The 18831-nt window shown below is 46.7% G+C and overlaps 1 protein-coding gene across 2 annotated transcripts in view; it reads right to left on the bottom strand.

Annotated features, from left to right (window-relative positions):
- Positions 1 to 4179: 4179 nt before the first annotated feature.
- Cmtr1 (Cap methyltransferase 1) overlaps positions 4180 to 18831 on the bottom strand; it is a 55355-nt gene continuing 40703 nt past the window's right edge. For both annotated transcript variants that reach the window (XM_077665536.1, XM_077665535.1), the window contains 7 exons: positions 18385 to 18453; positions 17040 to 17189; positions 14327 to 14449; positions 13021 to 13112; positions 11638 to 11754; positions 10858 to 10988; positions 4180 to 4522 (listed from right to left, as the gene is read on the bottom strand). In XM_077665536.1, coding sequence (XP_077521662.1) covers positions 4266 to 4522; positions 10858 to 10988; positions 11638 to 11754; positions 13021 to 13112; positions 14327 to 14449; positions 17040 to 17189; positions 18385 to 18453 — 939 coding nt within the window. In that variant the 3' untranslated portion in view covers positions 4180 to 4265. The remainder of the gene's footprint in view (positions 4523 to 10857; positions 10989 to 11637; positions 11755 to 13020; positions 13113 to 14326; positions 14450 to 17039; positions 17190 to 18384; positions 18454 to 18831) is intronic.

An 18831-nucleotide genomic window follows, 5' to 3' on the forward strand; every position in this document is an offset into this window, starting at 1 on the left:
CCCGCCCCGTAACGGTGGCACAACGGGCTTAAAGCAATTAAAAGTAAACAATGAGCCGCGAGCAACTTTGTAAAATTTTCAAAGCAGTAAACAAAGGTGATCTGAGAAAGCTGCAAAGGTATGACAAATGGTGAGAGTAAATCAAAGTTGGATTATACGAGTTTGATTTAACAAGCATCCCCTTATGATGCGTCATATTCACTCGCGAACGCCGCATTATGTACTCTATGAACAGAAGCTGTAGAGACCGGTTATATAACAAAGTCTACGTGCTCCCGCAATGGCGCCTAGGAGTGTTGTCGTTTGAATCTGTTTCGTAGTACACATAGAGAGTTTTAGAATAGGGCGACTCTATGGGTTATTTGCATATGGGAATAGCGGGGCGTCTGTGCGAACACTCGAGACAATAACGTCCCTCCCTTCGGTTATTGCCCCGCGTCTGTGCACTGGCGCCCCGCTATTCTCATATGCACATAACCGATAGGGTCACTATGTTCGCATCGCTTACGCGACAACAAGAAAAAAAAAAAAAAACTCTGGTCCTTCGCGCTTTGTAAAAGCCTGATCTCAAGCGGTTATAACTTTGTATACACTCGGATAAAACTTAAGAACGCAGTGGCTTTTCCCCGTCAAAGCCACCCCCTTCCAGCCAATCGCGTCAGCCGATTCTCGTGACCTTGCTATGGTGACAAAACACGGAGTGGCAACCACGAGTCGATGAAGATCGCATTTTAGTTAGTCCTGTTTAGTACTTTACTTCTTTCCGTGCGTTAATCGGAGAAGAAAGGAAGAACGATAAAAAGCTAGCAGTTCAAATCTCATCAGCTGGGAACGAGGGCTTTGACGACAGGGCGGCTCTCGCCTTCTCGAGACGAGCCATGTTGACCACGTAGCTGACGTACATGGTGACCATCAAGACGACGCTAATTGTCACCATAACTAAGAACAGCCAAGTGAGGTTCGTCGGCCTTTCCGAGGGCGTCGTAGTATCCTCACTGGCGGGCCTTGTCCCCCATATGGACTGTGGCTGGTTGGCCGAGCTCTTCTCATGTTGCGCTAGTAACATCTCCCTCTTGAAGTTGATATTCTTAACACTGGGACTCCTAATTATGTCGCTGAGGCTCAACTTCGATGCGTCGGGATTTTGCCGAGGTCCGTAGTTTGAAGACAGCAAAGACAAAATATTCCCGGCAGTAAAGTTTTCTCCGAAGACACTGGCCATGTATGGCAGATCGCTGTGCTCTGGACTACAGGTTGGTTCTCGGACGGGCTCGGACCCCTCCACAGAAGGCTCGGTGGTTTCGGCAAAAGCAGTATGCTGTAGACCCAAGCCAGGTAGAGTGCTTCCAAAACGACCTTTGTCCTTGAAGTCTCGGCTGGTGGCGGGTCGCTTCATAGGAGGAACACCACGGTGGCTTACCGCACCCCGCCGATCGGCACCGACGGTCTTCAAGGTCCCCGTCACACGTTGTGCCGATACCTCGGTCGAGCGGAAACCGGGTATTTCTCGGACAGGTTCAACTTTCACCGCAGGCTCACTGACTTCCTCGAAGGCAGCTATCAACGCCGTAGGTACGATAGACTGCAAAATTTCTCGCTTTGGTTGTAGGACGGGTGTCACGGTGGCCGTACTCTTCTGGACGTTCAATCGAGCAGCGTCCAGTGTTCCTGGAACGTCTCGCTTAAAGTCGGAGGCGAAAAGTAAATTATGCATGGCGGACGAGGCACCAGCTATAGTGATGGTCACTTCTTTGTCAGCGCAATTGTAACATCAGGGGGAGCTGACGAAAGCTAGAAAAGTAGCTACGTTTACGCGACACTGCAGTTTGCAAATGACAGCTGCTGTGAGGGGACACGAAATTCGTTGATGTAACTTAAACGATCGATACTATATTGTTTCTGATTCGCAAGGCAATCGCTGTGTAAATCTGGGGCTAAATCCGCGAAGTGGGACCGAAAGGCAAAGACGAAGACAGAACACAGTGCTGTTTATACATGAGTAGATTACTCAAACACCGCTAAACAAAGAAATCCTACACCAATATGGTTCCCCGTGAAGTCCCTAAAGCCTGTCAAGGAACTTTATTCACTGTGTGGCTCTGAGTGTATAAACGACAGAAAACGACGCACAGCCAATGGCGCGGGCTGGAGTGAGGGTGCCAAGTTCACTGGCCATTAGAATCGTGACCGCCATCACTTATATGTACCGGAAAAAGTATTATAGATGAGGCCTCTATGTGTGCATGCATGCTGATAATTACAAGTCGCCAAGAAAGAAGACTCTTGCGAAGCAGCAAGAGTCGGCACGAAAGATGAGGACGTTGTTGGGAAGTTCGCCGAGTTCCGCGGAGTATTAAGATGCCATGAGCAATGGGCCGAGTTCACTGACGGAATAAGTCCTCGGTTATGCTCAGAATACTTATACTGAATACGGCAACGCCCAATCTATTGTTCCACATGTATGGGCTGTTTCTCTGAAGGCAGATCAATATATAAAAATAGGTTTTTTGAGGTCTTTGCCATAGTGTGGTCACCATTGGTTGACATCCCAAAATGAATAAAAGATGGTTAACCAAAATGTAAATTTGTCAACTTTCAACTGCTGCAACCAGGCACCCCACTGTATTTGAAGTTTGCCGTTAGTAACAGCTATATCAGAATTTAAATTTCCAGAAAAACAATTCTTGTCAGCGTCAGAGCGCAGGAAATTCTGGTCCTGCACGCTACCAAAACAAAAGCGAGCGGTATACAGTAAAAACCTCGTTAATTCGGTCTTCATGGAGGCCACAAAACTGCCAAAAACTGTTCGTGTGAAAGCGAAATTAATTTTTTGGGAACCTGGGCAATTGTCTCCTTTAAGATAAAAACAGCCCGACAACAGCGATTACTCGCAGTTCCGTCAAATGTGCTAATTCGTGCACGCTATCGTGAGTGGCGGAAGCAGAACTGCTTCACAATGATAAGGTTCTCCGCGGCCTCTTTCATTGTCCAAAATGGTAGCGCGGGAGCTTCTTCGCGTGTGGCGTCGCATGTGAGCAGGCTTCACTGCACAAATGGCGAAGAGCACGTGACGAGCCCAAACTTTTGGCGCGCTGGAAGAATGTAAACACCACGCGGATGGAAGCGCACATTGGTGCCGGAGCGGCAAGACGCCGTCGAAAAACAAAGAAAAAGCTCAGAAACAAGGCAATCATCGTACCAAATGGAGCGCAGCTTGACTGGCTTGTTGATATGCGCAGGCGATAGCCATCATCGCTGCGGGCTGGCGAAGTGCGAAGACGAAGCTCCGAAAACGAAACTATGTGGCCGGACTCTCTCGGCCTGTCGAGGGGAACCTGCCGACCGTCAACATGCCTGCCTTCGCGCAGATCAGAGGAACGCGGGAGAATCGTAATATGCAATTCAGGCCTGTGGACGAATATCTGAACGATCGCTTGTAGAGCACATCATCACATCATCTCACCTTGGTGGCCCGTCCGTATTAACCAATATGAGCCCCACAGCGCCCGAAAAAATGAGCTTCTGATGCCATAGACTTGCATGGGCGTTTGGAGGGACTCCGGCGGCAGTCCGAATTAACAAGGGCGATTAGACAATGTTTTACTACAGCAGGGCTGTCCCTCGTACGTTTTTGATTTAGGAATGGAGGCTGGTTTCTGGCCCGGTACTGATTTCCGGTTCATGAGAGTAGCGATGCGTGTTGAGAGAGCTGATTTCAGCGCCATTCCTGGCATGTCTTCAGTCCGAATCAACCGGCGGGCGCGAGACTTCATTCCTTATTAGAGTGCATGCAGCCACTGACTTATGTAACGTTTTTGCTGAAGGGTACGGGGAGGAAGAATTATCTGATTTTCCTAATTAGCGACGTATGACTAGCAGCACATGTAGCCACGCCTGCAAGTCTACGTCCCCTCGTGGTGCGCATCACGTGCTCTCTCTCCCCGCGCGCTGTTTCTGTCCGATTCCTGTCCGGGCCAACCCCTTCTAGTGATAAAAAGTGAAGAAAAGTAGACACGATGTTCTTTTAGTGTTGACAGTTATTTCACTATCTCCCCAAAAACAACATGCGCAGCATTTCTCACGAATTCTAGCACAACAGGATGCCTTTTCTACTGCCCCTTCCAAGGCATTACACCTTGCAAGCATGTCACGCATGGAGAAAGACACTGGATCAAAAAATCACACTCTCATTCTTTTTATCACCCGGGCTTTCTCTCAGTACAATCTCTTTCAGCACAATATACATTCTCGAGACAGCTCATCCTTCATTTAGAAAGCCTCCTTTTCACAAAGTTTATAAGCGTCATGCGATGGACGCGGCCGTCGTTGGGACAGTCATTCGGTGACTTGGGGGGCAGGATTTTAAGGCCCGGAATCCAGGGCCAGAGCACGGCTGACGTGAAGCAGTCCTTAAAGGAGGCTGCGCACCCTCTCTGGGGCATGTTGTAGTCACTCTTCTTAGTCATGGTGTTGAAGAAGTATGTCCGCTGAGAACTCAAGCTGAACTCTTCGTGCCAGGGCTCTGCAGAAACAGGAAAGGAGCAGAAACGGCGAATTAACTTTCATTTCATGACAACGACCCTAGAGTTCTTTATAACTGCTGCAAAATTCGACAACTGGTGTAATTAAAAAGGTTTATGTTGGTGTCACTCAGCTACATTACTCACTAAAGATTGCATCATCATACCCGCAATACTAACATATGAAGAAAGTCAACACCACATTCCCCTAGAGAAATGTGGTGTTAATCAATGGAAAATAGCATAATTATTTTATGGCCGAAAGATAATTGATTACGACAAAGAAGAAAGAACAACCACATGCCACCAGTGGGATCTGAACCTACAACCTCCAAATTTCGTGTACGGCGCTCTACCAACCCAGCTATAGCGGCAGCTGTCCTATATTCTCCTTTCGGGGCTACTGTCCTTTTTCACACGGCCACTGTGTACATGTGCACCTTTCTCCTACAGCTACATTGGTTGACAACAAACCGCCAGCTCCTACTACACCTCCATAGTTAGTGCTAATGACAGCTGCAAGCGACTGATGGCAGCAGCTGTCAAGTACACATCTGCCACTTCGCAGACGCAGCTGGCGTCTCAAGGAACCGGATTGAGCCTGCATAGTGCATGTGCGTTTCTTTTCAACAAGTTTTCACCCACTCCCCAGTGGGCACCATATACTGTGAAAAAGGTGGATTTATGTTGCGTGTCACCAAACCATAAGAGTGTTCACCAGTGCCACCCTCGTCCATAGGTAGGGACGTAGTACACATTGTACTAATGCGTCATATGGCACGAGACTGAATGGGGAGGATGGGAGCTGTGTGAGAACCTTCTTATGATACCTACAACATCAAGACTGCCAGAACGGAGGATCTTATTACAAAATGCTCATTAAAGAGGCTCTTATTAGAAAGGCCCCATTACGAGGGCCTAGTAAATTATGACCCATAAGACCCCTGTTTCTGGACTTCTGGAGCGCCATCTGGCAAGAGCGACACAATATGTGCACAACCCGCTTGATGACTGGACCTCTGCACACACGTCTTATGTTTGTACACTGCAATATAGAACAATTCTTGTGCCAAGACAGCTGAAAAAAAGAGTTCCACGAAGGTCAACAAACAGAACAATACGACTATGCATAACTTTTTACACAAATAATAAAATATATGCTATTTTCGACAGAACTTGAGCACTTCCATAGTGTATGTGTGAAATTACAGGTGTGATAGTAATCAAACCTGGCCCGAAACATTCTTTCTGTTGTACATACATATGTTCGTGGTGCATGCGTTGTACACATTGCACAGGTCAGCAAAAATATTCATGCTCCGTGGGCCCCCGTCTAGCCATGTACCATTTATGTGTGAAATGTTTCAGAGCTTTCTTGTTCATAACAGACAGCTGTGTCCCCAAGCAGTGCATAGCTGTCCCTCTAGACCGCACACAAAGACCTCCGATAGTGTTAAGGGGGGACCCTGGTCTTAAGACAATTTTTTTATTTACTGGCAGATTTTGATGAAAGTAGCAGAGTTTATGTAGATTTTGTGCTGATTTCAAATATGCATATAGATTTGCTATAACTAATTTAGTTTTGAAAATACTGAGCACTTTATCTTCTTTGTTTGGAGAACAGCTACCTGTAAAACTACAGGTGTTACAATGAAAATTGACCTATCAAATTAATCCAGAACACACAGGGAGTGCAAAAATCAAGTTTGAATGTACTGGTCTCATTTTAACGGAAGTTAGAGCTTGTCAAAGTTTATAGAGACCAGAAAGCCATCTGGACACTCAAGAAAACATGTAATTTTTAAAAAGTTTCCTTATAAAGTACCACAAATTTATTTATAATTTTGCACTCTATATAAGTTTACGCCTCTGGTGCAAAAAGAATTATAGCAATAGCATAAGTAGAACGAGAGATATCAGACCTCCAAACCTGCAACGCAGTCAAAAATACAGTTTTGAGAAAACAAAGAAAAATGTTTTACAGATTATTTATTCACACAAAACTTTAAAAGAAGCTAGAAAAATGGAATCAGTATGCCCCAGGAGCATAATCTGGGTGCATTGAGTCCCGGTGCTTTCGCTTCACACCCTTCTTTAACGCATTTGAACTTTCATGTTCCTTGTCACATTTGCGACTTCGACGAACATCTTTCTCCGTAGCCCTCTTGAGGCCTGTTCTTGGCATATTTGTTTTCAGCTCGCCTAGTACTGTGGCAGCTGCATTCTGGCACCCTGTATTGAAGCGAAGCACTGCCTCAGCGACAGCTGCTTTGATGGCAAACAGTGAGGAGTGACACTCTTTTGGCACCAGATTCCAGAGGACAGAATGAAAACTCTCATTGGAGTTTTATGTTTTCCTACGGAAACACCTTTCCAGCAGTTTTGTTTCAGAGAGCCGCTCATAAACTGGCAGCAATGCATCAGCTACATCCTGTGGTAAATTGTAGCTGCGCTTGGGTGCTGGATCTCCTTTGCAACAGTGGCATTGTGCCGGCACCACGAATCCCTGCCAGTTGGGCACAACGAGTGGTCAGAGTGATCATCCGTAGATGTCACATGGCGGTATGTGGCCATGACTGCCCTTTTCATGTTGTTTATGTCGCCTTCACGTGACTTGATAGCACGACCATAATACATACTCAATTTGGAAATCAGATTACCCGTTACTCAGCCTTTACCTCCTAAGCCTCGGCCATCTTCTGTTTTATGCTTTTGAACGAGGCAGCGAAGAGCTGTTCCCATTCTTTTTTAATGTGGTTGACGCAATCTTCCTTCTCAACTGGGATAAACCCATAAACTTGCGCCTGGTTTAAGGCATCAAATGTGCGACTATCCCCATCGCAGAGGACAGTCGTGTAGCGGAGGTTGTGGCGCTCAATAGATCTCTGAAATAAAATGAGACCTGCCTCAAAATCCATTTGAGCCAACTTACAGTCAGTGTTTTTCTGGCACCTGACCTGGTGCTTTTCCTTCCAGTCTCCGTATTCCTCTGTGTAAGGTTTCGAACCGAGTTCACAACCTAAGCAAAAATTACTTAGGACGACGTAGTCCAACACATAGCCGGAGAATAGCTCTATCACAGCTCCGACGCCGATATGCGACGAGGGGCCCCTAGTCATCCATGCCCCGTCGAAGCATACGGCAATATTATTTCGGTGGCCAAAGCACAACTCTTCATACAGCATCACCACTTCACGCGCGCACTGCTTCATTGCGGTTTCTGCTGCTCGCGTGGTAGCGGGCTGTAGGGCAGTTTTCAGGTGACACTGAAAAGTTTTCTTGTGCATTGCTCGCCCAGACAACCCCATGGACGAAAATATGTCGTTCATGGCCGTTTGGCCATTACCAGTTGACAGCACTGCGCGGCCCGCAAGAATGTTTACTTCGAAGGGGTTGCAATGTTTCGCGCTGTCAACCCTCTGAGATCTCCACACGGACGAAACTTCGCCAGTTTTTGCACACCAATATCAGCTTCGTAGCGAGGCCATAATCTCGATCACCGTGCACTACCTCCACACACCCATGGCAAGTTTTACACGCCACAAGACTCAGAAGCGCATTCAAAGCGGCAAGATCTAGAATGACGTAATCAGCAGCTCACAGAGGCGATGCTTCCTCTCTACTGGTCCTGAAACACTCTAGCTTCCTTTTTGTTGCTGGCGTTGAGTCTATATGTCGAAGTGCAGCTTTCTCGCGGGCACTCGCTCGTTGCAGTTCGCTGCTCGTCAGACCGTTGTGTCAATCCTCACGCGACCATAGTCGCCACCCAGCGAAGCAGGCAAGGCACAATTTTCCGGCGTTGCAGCGTCCACGCTCAATTGCTGAGCGTCCACTACGCGTTGCTGTGGCGTCGATTCATTTCCAGGATCCGTGGCGTCAATTCTTACACGGCCAGAGTCGCGGCGAAGAGACGCGCTGTCCACGTCGTCCAACACAGTCGGCGCGGCGATGTCTTCCGGCGGCGCAGTATCTGCAGTCGATTGCCGAGCACCCACTAAGCCTTTGCGACGGCGCCGGTTCGTCTGCACGCTTTTCGGCTTTCTTTCGCCTCCGCCCGTAGCGTTTGATAGAACGGAATTTTGTCGCGATACAGCCAATCGTAAGCCGCCATATTGGTCACGTGCCTGAACTGGCCAATAGCAACGAACACTGCATGTTCTTTTTGTGATCATTTTATCCACGATCACAGCAGCCTCAGTGTTGCTGCTTGAAAGAAAAAAAAGCTGGAAGCACGAACTTTCGAACGACACCAAAATGGCGCTGGTGGCATGCGTTGTTCCCGAGCTGCGAGCAGTAGAAATCGAGCACGATTTGTCCTCAATTTAAAGGGCCGCGATCGCGGTTTCGGTTCTTTCGGCTCATCTAGCATTGGAAATACAGATTACCGTATAAACACGTGTAAGGGCCGCACCCCGTATTCCCAAAGGAAATATATGAAAAAAAAAATCCGTGTAAGGGCCGCACCCAAACTTTCCAGGAAACACGCAAGAATAGCCTTCGAAATACATGCGCACAGGAGTTTCGAGGTGCCGCCCATGGATGGCGCCCGAGGCCGCGGGTCATCATCATCATCTTTTCTTCTGCTGCGAGCTTCTGCTACTGTACTTCCGCTATCCGTATCGGCATCGGTATCGCCAGGTCTAACTTTGTTCTGTTCTGGCTGTCAAAGCATGCGTTTTTTCGTGGCTGTGTTAGCGTGGTCGCTCGGCATAGTTGTTGCTCTCGTGCGCTGTCGTTCTTCACTTTTTCATGAACTGCCTCCGAGCATTGTCACTGTTGCACGATGGGCAAGCACCTCAACAGCTACACGGCGGGCTTTAAACTGAAAGTAGTGGAGTTCGCTCTTGAACACGGCGAGCGTGCCGCGGGCAGAAAATTTGACGTGGACGAGAAGTGTGTCCGACGGTGGTGCGGACAAAGGGATGCGTTGAAGAATACCAGCTCCAAAAAGCGCGCTTTCCGAGGCAAGCCATGCAAATTTCCTGAGCTAGAAGAAGAGCTGCTATGCTATTCAATGGAAGTGCGGAACAACGGCTACACGTTGACAACGGACATGCTGCGCGTGAGGGCACAAGCCTTGGCACATGCTAAAAGCATACCGCACGAGGACTTCAAGGCTAGTGCCGGCTGGGTATGAAGATTTCTGAAGAGGAAGGGCCTATCATTTCGGCGAAGGACCACGCTGTGCCAGCGGCTGCCCCCCGACTACACCGACAAGGTGCTCAGCTTTCAGAAGTATGTCACCGGTCTGCGTCGTGAGCACAACTATATATTTTCGCAGATAGCGAACGCCGACCAGACCCCCGTGTGGCTCGACTGTCCCGAGAGCTGCACAGTTGAACTGAAAGGAAAGAAGAGTGTTTGCGTGCGGACAACCGGCGCGGAGCGCCAACGGTGTACTGTTATGCTGTGCGTTACCGCGGACGGGCGGAAGCTGCCCCTCTATGTCATCCTGAAAAGAAAAACGATTCCTAAAGGCATTTTCCCCAAGGGAATTGTAGTTCGCGCCCAAGAAAAGGGCTGGATGGACAATGAGCTTGTGCTCGACTGGGTAAAAAGCGTTTGGGAGAAGTGCCCAGGCGCCATGCTGGCCCGACGATCGCTCCTCGTCTTGGACAGCTTCCGCGGTCACTTGACGGGTAGGGTTAAGGAACGCCTGCGCTGTATCCGCACAGACATGGCCGTGATACCAGGTGGCTTCACCGGCATGCTGCAACCCCTGGATGTAAGCGTCAATCGGCCTTTCGAAGGCAGTATTCGGAATGGATGGCCAATGGAAATCACGACGAGACGCCGACAGGGCGGATTAAGAGGGCACCGCTCGCGACTGTGCTTGGATGAATTTTGTCCGCATGGAATTCCGTGTCGACCGACTTTGTAACCCGGAGTTTCAAAGTGACCGGAATTTCAAACAGTTTAGATGGGACCGAATGTGACTTTCTGTGGGCTGAACATTTACCTGAACACAGCACCAGCTCGGAGTCTGAAGACTCCGTGAGTGATGCCTGAACAGTAAATGCCGCGCATTCCAGATTGGTTTGCTTTCACTTGAAAAAAAAATTTTTTCAAAAATCGCGTGTATGGGCTGCACCCCGAAATTCGCCCCCCGAATCTGGGAAAAAAACTGCAGCCCTTACATGTGTTTATAAGGTATTTTTGAAATGTGCCAGGATCCCAAAAATGAAGACCTCGAAAATTAGATTTTTGGGCAGATTTTCAATCACTAAGACCTGGGTCCCCCCTTAAAGAGAGGCCTAGCGACCAGTCTAAAACTACTAAAACATCCAGCTGACAGCCACAACCTTCAACGGATGACGTGGTTCCCCTCACCACTCACCCTTGGTGGTCCGGTAGAAGAGGACGCCCGTGGCTGAGAAGTGCTTCTCTTCCCGGTCGCGCACCTCCCGGGGCACTGTGCAGCTGAGACGCATGTTCCTGGCCGCACCTTTCTCCAGCTTCAAGCTGATCCTGGAACAGGCACATCCACCGATGTGTCGTGTGAAACAAGTTTTCAGCAACAAGGTACCGCACTGCAATATCTTTAAAAGAAGGTGCGAAGCAGCTGTTCATAATTTTAATGCGAAATTCGCCGAAAGGCAAGAACCGACATCCAGAGAGACTGCCACAGGAACACCCCAAACAATTTTCCACATGGCTTCTCCTGATATCAGGTTTAACTGAGCAACCTGATACCAGATATCACAAATCTGATGTTGGTGTCACGTCAGATCACGACTAGTGATTCTGATGCAATGATTTGAAAGGCTGACAAGATAAGCAGCGCTCATGTTGCCCAAATAAGGGATGAGGAAAAGTTACCATAGCTTCTAAAAGCTGGTTTTCATAATTCTCTGAACAAACTCCCTTCAAGCGATCAAACTACCTTCAAATTCCCTTGAGGTGAAACCAGTGACAGCTACCGAAGGCTGTTCTTTTATGTACACTTCACAGAAAACATTCATTAGGATGTGCTGCTGGCTGTACTAAAACTCTAAAAAACATTAACCAGAAGCAGGACTGCAGTTTAATGCGGGGGCAGAAAATAAAGCACCATTTTAAAATTACTACCAATTTACAAATGAGAATATATAGCATGATCTGCAGCTGCAATAATTACCTGTCGAAGAGTGACTCCACATTTTGAAGCTTGAACACCTCTTTGGCTCGAAGAGGTGTCAAATCAGATCGACTTGGCTTTGAAAGGGCCTTGACAAACTTGTGGACCCACTTCATTCTAGAATACATTTCAACAGTGCATTTGATTTCTTATTTTCTTATCGCAGCAAAGCAGTGTGCGTCGCACACATTCCAAACATGTGCAAACTCGTGGATGCTGAAGTTAAGTATCATAGCAAATATAAAAAAAAAAGTGTAATGATTTAGCAGATATAGGGGGCTAACTGCAATGCCAGATATTGCCTGCACAAATTATTTGCCCAAAAATGCACACCTCACAAACTGTACACATATTTGCTTTGTATGCTCTTCATGTGCATGCAATAACACAAAAATTACATCAAAGATTACTAGAACACAATAAGAGTGATCTTTAAATTACATCTTAATGAAATGTTTATACAAAGTGCCAGCCAATTTAAAATATTTTAGGTGAGCCTTGAAGCGCATCTATGCAATACTGTGCAATTACTTCTATTTTGATGAACAGTTGCAAGATTTCTAAGCACAAACACTAGAGGAAAGATATGAATCTTTTTGGAAAAAGCGAAAAAGGGGCTCAGAAAATGGCATGCTATAAACCTATCCAAAATAGTGCATAAATTTTGTCTCCCTAATCTGACAAATTTTTAAGTGCCCAAAATCATCGTACACGAAACATGGTACCCTTCAAAGTATTCTTCGAAAACACTCTCTAGTTTTAAAATTCCTTGCCTGTTCCACTCGTGGCAATACAACAGAAAAGGAACCGAATGCAACTGATACCACGGGATAAGAAATTCAAGACACTTTGACATCATGCCACTTCATATCAACTTGAGCATTTCACATGTTACGTGGAACCGAAAGAGACAGTTTAGCATGGCAAAGTGCTGAATACCATGCAGTAGCACAAGCTCCTTGTGTGCTAAAGACATCTGGTCTAAAGGCCTTTACGTGGAATGCATTTACCATGAAGGCCTTCACCCTAAAGGCCATTACCATGAGGCTTTTACTATAAAGACCTTTGAGTAAAGACCTGAGTGAAGGCCTGGAATGTGTGCACACCTGGCAACTGTGTGAAGGCCTTCACCCTAATGGCCTTTACCATGAGGCTTTTACCCTAAAGGCCTTTGGGTAAAGACATGGGTGGTGGCTTTCACCCAGGTGAATGCCTGCCAGGTGTACACACCTGGTAGGTTGCCCACAACTCGGTGTGCAGCTGGGAAGTTGGAAAATGAGCCTAGTAGTGCTAACGCACTAAAAAAGTTCATTTTAAGCACTCTTATGCAATACAGGGCACACGCAGAATGAAATGCGCATGAACACAATGGGAAACACCTACCTCTGTTCATAGTGCATGTCCTTGACAGACACCTTGCCCAAAACAAGCGCGTCAATAATGTGGATTGTGTTGAACCTCTTTTGCTGCCTACCCTGGTTTAAAAAAAAAAGAAGAGAGTTGCAACATTAATTGACCAGTTCCAAAATCTTTTTTTTGGCAGCAATCATTAGCAGCATGTTACAATGATCTGAATTGATTGCGCAAAACAGAATCGTAGCTGCCCCATAGCTATCCCTTCCATGATTTACCCATTAATCTACCCCCTATTGACAAACAAAACATCACGGGTGCCACACTAGTGGCAGTGCACAACAAAGTTTAAATTTATATTTCATAGCCAAATAAATGTGCGCACACAGCACTGGGAGGGGAGCTCTGCTCCTTGAAGCAGCCTGACAGTGCCACAAGTATATTTATTAGCATGAAGTTGACTGCAAAGCAGTTAACTGTTCTTGTTATGCTGTTAAATCTGCCTGCAAAACAGTTTTAAGGTCAGTCAACTCCCTGGAAGGCTAAACTGTCGGTCTTTCTGCAGAAAATTGGGTGCCATTAAAAAGCCAGAAGCTACCCTCTAAAAAGAGGGCACTATCGTATAGTCGAGCCCGGATATACTCAACCTGGATATTTTGAATTATTGGTTATGTCGAACACACTGATTATCACCTTGAAAATCATGTGTCAGAGTAAACGAAAGTAAGTAGCAGAGTATACTGAGCTACAATTTCGTCAGTCATTTGACATATCAACCTGCGCGCCGCGCCCCCGGCAGTGGCGCTCGTCCTAAGGATGCTCCTTCGTCACTTAGCGTACGAAAACAGGTCTTGAGTGGCCTTGAGCACCTGCTGGTAACACTAGAGCTGCGAAACTGTGAAATGAGATGAATGTGGGGTGTGATTCGGGGTGGCCTCCTATTTCTTACACTGATTCTCTACACCACAACCAAACCAAAGCCTAGCAACGGACCTCGTCTAGCATGCTCACTGCTTAATACGTTGCGGAAGCCAACTGTAACTTAAATTTAATGAGTGATTATTATTCTATTTACAGTGTTCTGGTAACTGGGTTATGCATCTTATGACTGGCAGTAGATAATTCTAAACAACCGTCCACTGTGGCTTCGGTATGAGGCAGGTCAGGTCTACCAAAGCCTAGCGAGTGGTACGATGTAAGCACAAAGGTAGGTGGCACGTCACTGAAAGAAACGCATCGCTAGCGTGGGTGCAATGTACTATTTCACAATTCCCTTTAGAGTTAGACATACTCAGGCTCAACTGCATTATCTAAATTCCGTAATGCAGATACTTGCCTCCCCCGCAAATTCTTGCACCATTTCGCCGTAAAAGAGCGTGTCTGCTGGAAGTTCCAGGTTCTCCGACATTTTCTTCCACTGGTCCGTTGGAATGCCGGTCCACTGGTACACATGCTTTCGCTGGAGGTGGAAATTTATGTTAACACCGGAGTTGGCAGTGACACAAGGCATGCTTTGTTATGGTACTGCTAGTAACTAACAAGAATACACAAAAAGAAGCCGCAGTAAAACTGGCATAGTGTAAAAAAAAAACGCTAGCCTTTGCAGTCCAAACCCTCCTTGCTGGCTACCACAGGTGTGCAGAGACGCTCAGGCGACTCTGCAGCATTGAATTCACATTTGAAAGGGCCATTTTGATGACCGCTTGCCGTGTCGGTCATTCCTAGAAGCAGCCTTCCTTGAGACTCTCCTTCGAATCAACTGGTTCAAGACCCACAACCTCCAAATTACCGAGTGTCTGATGCCATAGACTTGCATGGAAGTTGGGTGGGGCCATGCTTGCAGTTTGAATTATCCGGATTTCCGAATTCACAACAAGATGCAGCTATGTCAGCACTTATACAGACATACAGTTGTTCAATGCGGCGACTTTTATTCATTAGACACCCACATTGGAATGTGGAATGCAACTATCACAGAGAAATCGTTCATTTGCATCCAGGGCACAATGCTTGATACAGCCAAACCTCAATATAGTGAGCATGAATATTATGAATTATTGGCTATATTGAACTATTCGTAATTGTTTTTGACAAACTCATGCAATTTCTACTTTATATATCAAACCCGGTTGGCCATGAAACGGATATATCGAACTCCCTAGTGCCAAACTGTGCCCGTTCGGATGGTAGCTGACATGCTCCGCCACACTGCACAAGTGACTGGTGGTGATGCGGCAAGCGCTCGCACCAGCAACGGCAACAGCAACTGGAAGCAACAGCGCAGGTGGTTGCAAGCTTGGAGTAACTACAATGCGCTCATGTCGGCCCTCGCGGAGGTGGTGAAAACAGAAATAGCTTACGCTCTGACGTATCGCTTTCCACGCGACACGACTGTAATGCGGGAAAGACACCGTAACCGACGCTCAACCTGCGCTTGTGCTGTGCGGAGAAACCAACCTAACAGGCGCTCGTTTTTTGTTTTTTTTTGTCAGCCTTCAGAATAGCCGCGAGCGCCTTCGAAATGCTGCCAAAACCTCGGAAAACACCTCTCTGTTTCTCTAGCAAAGATCACAATAATTGCTGTCCCTTCAATGACTAAACTGCGCTGCTGTTGCATACGTTTGTGGCGACATTTTATATTATGAATTTCGGCTATAGCAAACTATTTTATGATTTTTTACTTGTTCGCTATAACAAGGTTTCACTGTATTTCATGGCGCACAGTGCAATATGAACGCTCAAAGTTAAGCTTTGCATGTTTATTCAAGGCTGTGAACAAAAAGGGCGGCAAAAATAAAATTTTTCGTTAATATCGTGTTCCGTAAACATTTGACTGCAGGCATACACTCAAGGGGATCATCCCCCAAAAAGCCCATCAACTTTCTGAACTCCCCTGTGGCGAAGGCCAACATTCATCGCATGACAATTGGTACATGTACTATCGAGAGATACCCGCTGCGGTGGCTCAGTGGTTAATGCTCTCATCTACTGAGCAGAGTACCCGGGTTCGAGCCCGACTACGGTGGCCGAATTTCGATGGGGGAGAAACGCATAAGGCGCCCCTGTGCTGTGCGATGTCAGTGCACACTAAAGATCTCCAGGTGGCCAAAATTATTCAAGAGACCTCCACTAGGATACATATTTGTTCCTTTATTGTTTCACTCCCTCCTTTATCCCTTCCCTTAGGCACAGTTGCCGTGTCCACCAAGGCAAGTACTGTGTCATTTCCTTTCCACAAAAAACCAATTTTCAGTTTTTCTTAAGAGAGCTGCAACTATGTGTCTCTCACAGTTCAGGTTCACTTCATAAAAATGTTCACCCTGGCCAACAAAAAATGAATGCAGGAGCTTTTGATTAAGGCTACCAGAACAGTGATAAACAAAGTTCTCACCTAAGAGGAACTCTATCATGCAGCTATCAGTCTAAAATAACGCAGAGCAAACAAAACTACGACAAGTCCTCTTGTGCATGCATGTTGCCGAGTATGCACATTACAAGTGTTGCTAATGGACTACTTCCCTCTGCAAGGTGTTTGATGGAAATCATCCCTTTGATCTGATTCCAAGTTCAAGTCATCACTAAGATGCATGCCAGTCGATGCCTGAAAGCGGCGTGCAGCTGGGTTCGGAATGGGTTCAGATGACCAAACATGCTCCAGCAACATGTCTTAGCATCGCACAGCACACGGGCATTTTTGTATTTCACCTCCATCAAAATGCAGCCACTATGGACTGGTTTCAACCTCACGACCTTAGGACCAGCAGAAAAATGCGAAGGCCAGTGATCCGCCGTGGCCAGTAAATGTCGAGATTCAGCCATACATCACAGATGCGTGCGGCATGCTACAAATCCCTGACACAGTAATAAATAGTATGGATAAATTGCACACAGCATCCTTCTCACACCCACGGGTCGAATGCAATGACTATGGAACTAAAGCAGCTGCAAATGTGCCGCTGTCCCTCTGGCACCAGATAGACAAAAGAGGCGCCTCAACAGTTTTCACTGAAAAGTAGACAGTTTGGCCAAACAAAACAGCTCCTACTCACCCCTACACTGAGGAAGAAAAATTTGTTGTCCTGAAGGTTGGGCTTCCATTCACCGCACACAACACACCGGTAGTCGTAGATGCTCTTGATGCCCTCGAGGAACTTGGGTTTCAACTCATCAGGCCGCTTGTCAAAGTAGGAAAGCTCGTTCTGAAACAGGAAGGTTGAGAAAAGAGAAGATAAAAAATGTTGCTATCACTACATGGTGACAGGGATCGACAGGAATAAAAACAAAAGCTGGGGAAAAGTTACTTAAAAAAATTCTGTATGTGTTGACTAAAGGGTCCTCAGATCAGCTTAAATGGAGAGAAGCAGGAACTGAACATACTTATTGATGTGTTCTGAATGCCCCCTTGACACATAGCACACCAGTAATTGTTTACTCTGACATCAGAGACAGCATGTTAGAGTGTGCTTATCGCATTCACCACTTTCTTCCTGCAGTATTAACCTGCACTGCAATAACAACATTTCAGAGACATTTTACAGTTTTTCTGTGGTTTATTTCCTTCTCCAGCTAATTGTACATATGTATCCCTTCGAGCTTTACTACTGTCCCCTGGGGATCAACCTGCCATCACAAGCAGCACCTCGGACTAGTGTGCACGGTCACAGCTCCTAGTGTCTCACCTCTTTGTGTCAACAAAGGCACAGTGACACATTCCGTTTTATGTGTTCCTAGTTCACTTCACCTTTTTTGCACTACTTTAAAAAGACCTATGAGCATGAACCAACTCGGCCAACCAGACTCCTGAGTGAACATAGAAAGACAGTAACACGTGATCATGGTGTTTACGCAGCAGTTCCTGCCTCACTTTCACCAATGTTCTTCGGCACTGAGGGGAGTGCTGCCTCATCATTGCGTGCAGTGCTTGTCCTTGTATGTCTTCCTTTGTCCCAGTCAGAATTCACACTGTTTCAACTCAAGGCAGTGAAGATGCTTCTATTGTTTCTCCAAGAGTGGATTCATTTAGGTCCTGTAAATGCCCCGGAGTGTTTCTGTGTTTGTGTTTGCTGTGTGTGCATGTGTCCCTCTGGACTTTGTAGCAAAGTAGCACTAAAGATGAAACACGCAGAAAAAAATGCAGGACAGTGCATGTCCTGTGTGTTCTTTTGTGTGTCCTGTCTTTAGCACTGCCTTGCTACAACGTACTACCACCTTGCTTGGATCTCTGTCTCATTTTCTGCACTTTACCTCACCACCTTAGGTAGCTTTTAAGGAGTACGGATAGGGAGACCTTTCTAAACTAAACTAAACTTGAATAAAAACTACGGCTCCATCTCTTAATCACTCGGCATACTAGTGCAAGGTGTAGAACGGAAAAAGAGATGTCCGAAGTCCCACCTTGGTGAGCTCCTTGAGCTTTGCTTCAGGTGACTGCCGTTTGGGCTCTGACCGTGCCTGGTCTGGAACCTACAAAAGTCATATGCAGAGAGAAGGCAAGAAAAACGTCACATGGTATGATCTGCTGTTTCCAGCTGGGGAGACCACTGCCACAGCACGAGTCAAGTGAGGCTCGTATCAGTTAGGAGCATCACTTATGGTACACCATTTCCAATCACTGAATACTGAGGCAAATGCGTGAACATATTACGCCAACATTGGACTTCGTGGAACTTGAAATTTGAGCGGCCAGCAAACGTGGCAGCCAGGCATTCTGCTTGAGCTCCACCTGTTGCAGTGGTTACCCCTAATCTTCAAATCTTCGCTCATCTCAAACCTCAATCTTCCTTCGCTTGTCCTCACCTGTCATTCAACTTCACTGGCTAAGATCAACAGCCTCCTAGACAC

Source organism: Amblyomma americanum, chromosome 5 (assembly GCF_052857255.1).
Source record: "Amblyomma americanum isolate KBUSLIRL-KWMA chromosome 5, ASM5285725v1, whole genome shotgun sequence".
In the NCBI taxonomy this organism is placed as follows: domain Eukaryota; kingdom Metazoa; phylum Arthropoda; class Arachnida; order Ixodida; family Ixodidae; genus Amblyomma; species Amblyomma americanum.